General features: G+C 32.6%; 1 protein-coding gene across 1 annotated transcript in view; it reads right to left on the bottom strand.

The window, feature by feature from the left end:
• The window catches only part of LOC106459242, a 14,714-nt gene that overhangs the window by 5,144 nt on the left and 3,749 nt on the right, over positions 1-5,821 (bottom strand). The window contains exon 2 of the mRNA XM_013918842.2: positions 2,622-2,756. Coding sequence (XP_013774296.1) covers positions 2,622-2,756 — 135 coding nt within the window. The remainder of the gene's footprint in view (positions 1-2,621; positions 2,757-5,821) is intronic.

Genomic DNA, 5,821 nt, shown 5'->3' on the forward strand with positions numbered 1-5,821 from the left:
AGTCATTGCAAACACTATCTTGACTTCGTCCCCTCCCCGTCCAAAAAGAACAAACAGTAGAAGAGAAGGGGGGAGGTTTTTTAAAAAAATCACAAAGATATGCCTACGGCAGAATACGTTAATAAAATTAAACTCAGAAATGAAGTTTAAAGAGAAAGACTAGAAGAAGAATAAATTCGAAAAAAATGTCTGTACCCACTTGTAGGGTACAACACTTAGCAACTCAGTGAAAATTGAACTTCTAAAGTAACGTTTTTTTTTAGAAAAAAAAACATAATTTCAAGAAACTTAGAAAATAACCTCAGAAAAACTTAGCACCTAGGAAAATTGTTAGAGACTTCTCCTGAGAGACCATGTACAAGCCAGGTAATGGTACGTCGAACTATTCTTTTCCATAGCTGGTGGTCTCTTATTGGTTCCGTTTGAATGTCATGTTCGAAATTACAGTTATTTGTTAATTTCTTTTCTTCACCAAAACGCGAGTTTCAATACATAAAAGATAATGTAGAAGCCTAATCTAGTTTTTGATTCGCTAGTCCCACTGCAAATTCACGACTTGTCAGTGCTTCTTGGAAGAGCGAAGCAAATATATAAGATAGGCTTCATATAGCGGTGGGAAGTGAGTAATTCGTTTGATTTATATGTATAGTAAAGGCTTTACTCACCACTAATAACCCAAAATACTTTATGCATATGGATAACGTGTGACATACTGTCACAACTATTTATCCATTATTATTCAGTGGACTAACCAATTTTTTTATTCATTTGTTGATTTCGTTTCTTCCCCGAAACGTGAATTTTAGTGAGGAAAAAATAATGTAGAGGCTTTATCTATTCTTTGATTCGCTACTCCTACTGAAACATACTAGTTTCGCCGAATTCATGGCTAAGCTTTGCTTGTTTGCTTTTTAATTTCGCGCAAAGCTACACGAGGGCTATCTGCGCTAGTCGTCCTCCACAGTAAAAAAGAATTTGAGAGAGAAATCAGTGAATAATTCAGCTGCAAGCATTGTCGAACTTCTTCTATATCAGTACCAAGAATCATTACAAAACTCAACTGTCTGAACATCTCTGATCATTCCATACGTATAGTAATGATTGAAAGTGAATCAAAATGGATAATTTTAGCAAAATAACATTTCAAAGATTTACGTTTTCAATTGGGTATCATGATACTGGTCAAAATATAATTTCGTTGAATGTTATTTTATGCGGTTGTTCGTTGGCGCTTAGCCATGGGCCCGGCATGGCCAGGTGATTAGGGTGCTTCACTCGCAATCTGATGGTCGCGGATTCGAATCCCCGTTCCACCAAACACGCTCGCCCTTTCAGCCGTGGGAGCGTTATAATGTGACGATCAGCCCCACTATTCGTTGGTAAAAGTGTAGCCCAAGAGTTGGCGGTGGGTGGTGATGAGTAGCTGCCTTTTCTCTAGACTTTCACTGGTAAATTCATACCACTGTGCCATTTGAGGGCTCCCTCATAAAATCGCTTTAACTATTGTAAGGCGAAACCATTGAATAGACAGTAGAGAGGGAAACGTCTTTCAGTTAACGTTTGTAAACTGTCTAGAAGTTATATACAACATTAAATAACAGAATGATGTGAATGGGACATCTATATTTGTTGTCTTTGATGTAAAATGTATTAATTATCTAATAGTTATGAAGAGTAAGAGCAGAATAAACTGAAAAGAAGGAACGCATATACATATAATTGAATTAAAATTGATAAAATAGGCCTGTGAATATTTTTTTTACCGCAACTGAATATAATATTCCTAGATCACATGTTTTTGCAATATTCTCTAAATTGGATGTTTTTGAGAAATATTTAAACATAGCTTGTACGTTTTTGGTGTTATTTTTTCTGTTTCTATCAAAATTGGGGAAGTGCAGTTAAGATAAAAGATACAATAAGAGCTTCGCAGTTTTGTATAGTTTTCGTAAACTTATTTTTGTGTTCTGAAACTTTTCTTTTTCGGCTTGCTGCTTTTTATATTTGATAATGTAGCATGTTTCAAGCAGTAGATATAAAACTAGAATCGGTTGTTCTATGTAAACAGAAATAATAACTATTCCTCTACCTCCTGTTCTGTAGATAATAAAATATATATAACCATGTCTGTAAAATCTAACTGGAGTCAGTCATCCTTGAATATTGTTTTTTATCAAGTAAAAGTACAATATGAAAATCGACTTCCTATGGGGTATGTTAATTGTTTTATATTCCTTATCAAGTAAAAGTACAATATGAAAATCGACTTCCTATGGGGTATGTTAATTGTTTTATATTCCTTATAAAGTAAAAAAGCAGGTCGACTGAAACTCGTTCAAACAGACTTTTAAATTAGGTTGATAAGCATATATGATGAACGGTAGACTGACAGAAATGTGGCAAGAATCGACAGTAAAAACCCTCATAAATTGTTTGTTTGTTTGTAATTAAGCACAAAGCTACACAATGGGCTATCTGTGCTCTGCCCACCACGATTATCGAAACCCGGTTTCTAGTGTTGTAAGTCCGCAAAGGAATATAAAACAATTAACATACCCCATAGGAAGTCGATTTTCATATTGTACTTTTACTTTATAAGGAATATAAAACAATTAACAAACCCCATAGGAAGTCGATTTTCATATTGTACTTTCGTCCTCTTTGAAGAATACATTTAAGTGGATTATTGCAATCATCCAGGTCGAATTGAACAGGACAGCTTTGCCTTGATGAACAATTAAATACTCTTGTTCCACCTGAAAAAAGGAAGGGTTCATTAATGATCAATAGCAGTGTATTTTACGAATTACCATGCGTAAGATTTGTTGATTTTTATTTTCTGGTAAATCAAGCCGTAATTGAATGACATGTTTCCTTCCTATATAATCTATCATAGATATAATTTTTCCCATATTATCTTTACTAACTTGTAAGCTTTAACACGTAAAAAGCTTTTTTTATTGCGCTTTGCCTCTCGCTTAAATATTTTGAATAGCCCTTGTGCAAATAGTGACGTATTTTTCAATTCATTGTTATCTGATATTTTTATTGGTAATACTTCTCATGTTTTTAATTCTAAAGCTTTGCTAATACTTCTCATGTTTTTAATTCTAAAACTTTGCTAATACTTCCTATGTTTTGAATTCTAAAGCTTTGCTAATACTTCCCATGTTTTGAATTCTAAAGCTTTGCTAATACTTCTCATGTTTTTAATTCTAAAACTTTGCTAATACTTCCTATGTTTGTATTCTAAAGCTTTCCTAATACTTCCCATGTTTTGAATTCCAAAGCTTTGCAAATACTTCCCATGTTTTTAATTCTAAAACTTTGCTAATACTTCCTATGTTTTGAATTCTAAAGCTTTGCTAATACTTCCTATGTTTTGAATTCTAAAGCTTTGCTAATACTTCCCATACTGTGAATTCTAAGGCTTTGCTAATACTTCCCATACTGTGAATTCTAAGGCTTTGCTAATACTTCTCATGTTTTGAATTCTAGTCGACTGTGATCAGTCGTAAAATTTCGGATTTTAAACTTATAATATTATTACGAGTAAACTTATTCTGTAGTGGTTACACTTACAATTAAAAAAAAAGATTGGCAACCAGAGGATACATCATGGTTACTTCATCTAGTGAGTGTTATGCAACCCGAATATAAATAATTTTTATTTTTGATTATGACAGAAGTTTGTGACTAGTAATCTGTGAATACGGTATTTTATAATACGGGTTATTCATTAAATCTGAGCAGTTGAAATGCAAATTGAACTCATCAATCAGATTTTTCCTTTCGAAAGCATGATTATGACCTTGAATTTTCAACTTTGAACTAAATATCAAGTATCCCGTTGAGTTATAGATTTCATATTAAACCATAATTTGTTTGTTTTTTATTTTATTTTCACATAAATATTAAGAGTTAAACGTACACGAACGAAAAAGAACAAAATGTTCGAATGAAAGAAGGCAGTTCAAACCAGAAATTACTAAACGCTTAAATACTATTAAAAAATTACTACCCACTAAACAAATACTGAAATAAGATAAGTAAATCAATCAAGATCACTTGGGTAACCTTCCTATCATCAATTTAGCTGGGCTAATGAGAGCTGATACAGCTCGAAGATTTGTTTTCAACGGGTCATGGTATGTGATTTGTTATCCAACATGTAAAATATCCTTAATATTTCAAACTATATCTCAGTAGGGAAAAAGTACAAAAATATGTTTTTACACAAAACCTATACAAAATTGAATCAGAGACTTGATACGTTATTGGTGTTCAGTGATGCTAAATATATTACATGTTGCTCGCTATTCTTATAAATCTATATAAATATAATGGTACTGTCTGTTGTATGTCCATATAATTACTTCGCAGTGTGTGGATGGATCTTCATCAAAACTGGTATGGAGGTTAATTAGGTCCATGCGGGGGTACATACAAATTTTCAGTCTTTCATTTTGCGTTTTGTGGTTTTTATGGGGGGTTTTGTGATTTTGTAATTTTTTTTATTTATCAATACCTCACCTCTTGTGGATGGATATTCACCAAATTTGGTATGGAGGTTCATTGGGTCCACATCGGGCTATCTGCTTTGTCCACCTAGAGGAATCGAACCCCTGATTTTAACGTTGTAAATCGGAAGACTTTCCACTGTACCACCGGGGGATCCATGGGGAGATACATGCAAACTTGAGGTTTCACATTTTGTGTTTTGCAGTTTTTATGGGCGTTTTTGCAATTACATATTAGGGAAGCAACGTTTCATGTCCTAATATAACCTTTCATTAATCATGAATTTACCTAACTCCAGCTAGTGCACAAATATAACTAGACCTGAGTAAAAGCTGCGAAAAAATTTATAATACTGTGAAGGAAGGGAATTTTTAATTTCATTAATATTTTGTCCAAAATACTTTCATTGTGAATTAAATTTCCAGTGAGAAACAACAACAATAACAAAAAAAGATTATATTTGGAGTTTATTAATATTTAAAGCTTTTCAAATTAATGTAATTTTTATTGTATGTTAAACGTTGGTGTTTAAAAGAGACTAAATCAATTAAATTCAAAGATAATGATAATTATAATTAGTTGATTTTCACATTAAGTGGGCCCCCACGGTAGCTCAGCGGTAAGTCTCAAGGTTTATAACGCTAAAATTCGGGTTTAACACTCGTTGTGGGTACAGTATATATAACACTAAAATTATATATACATATAACACATATAGCCCACTGTGTAGCTTTGTGCTTCACAAAGTAACAAACATATTAAAAGTTATAAGTTGCACATCTAATCTTTGATACTCGGTGCTGCATAATGAGTTATGTTTTATGCGCTATACGTTGAATTATAAGCGTCATATATGTTTTAATAGACTACATAGTCACTTCAAAATATGAAAAATTCTTTACCTTGTTACGTGTAGATACACTATTTAAATTGTTCTTCATATTTCTGTAACGCAAAAAACACCAACAGCGGTGCAGAGGTTCGATACTTTTGGATAGCAGTAACCCACAATTCCGATCTCTCTTTTTATGCCACATGATAAATCTTCTTTTTAGAACTGAATTACATTATTCTTTTCTACAAATTGAGCTTCAAGTCCTGTTATTATAATTTATATACCAAATACTCAAATCGGTACTATTTTACGTTATTACACACATAACAACGACTAATCTCTGTAACTGTGCTAAATAATGGTAACTAATCCCTCTTACTAAATGTTACATAAAGAGGTATAATCTCTGTTACTATATGCTACATGAGAGGTCTAATTTCTGTTATTATATGCTACATAATGAGG

The sequence above is a fragment of the Limulus polyphemus genome, unplaced genomic scaffold, assembly GCF_000517525.1.
Source record: "Limulus polyphemus unplaced genomic scaffold, Limulus_polyphemus-2.1.2 Scaffold580, whole genome shotgun sequence".
In the NCBI taxonomy this organism is placed as follows: domain Eukaryota; kingdom Metazoa; phylum Arthropoda; class Merostomata; order Xiphosura; family Limulidae; genus Limulus; species Limulus polyphemus.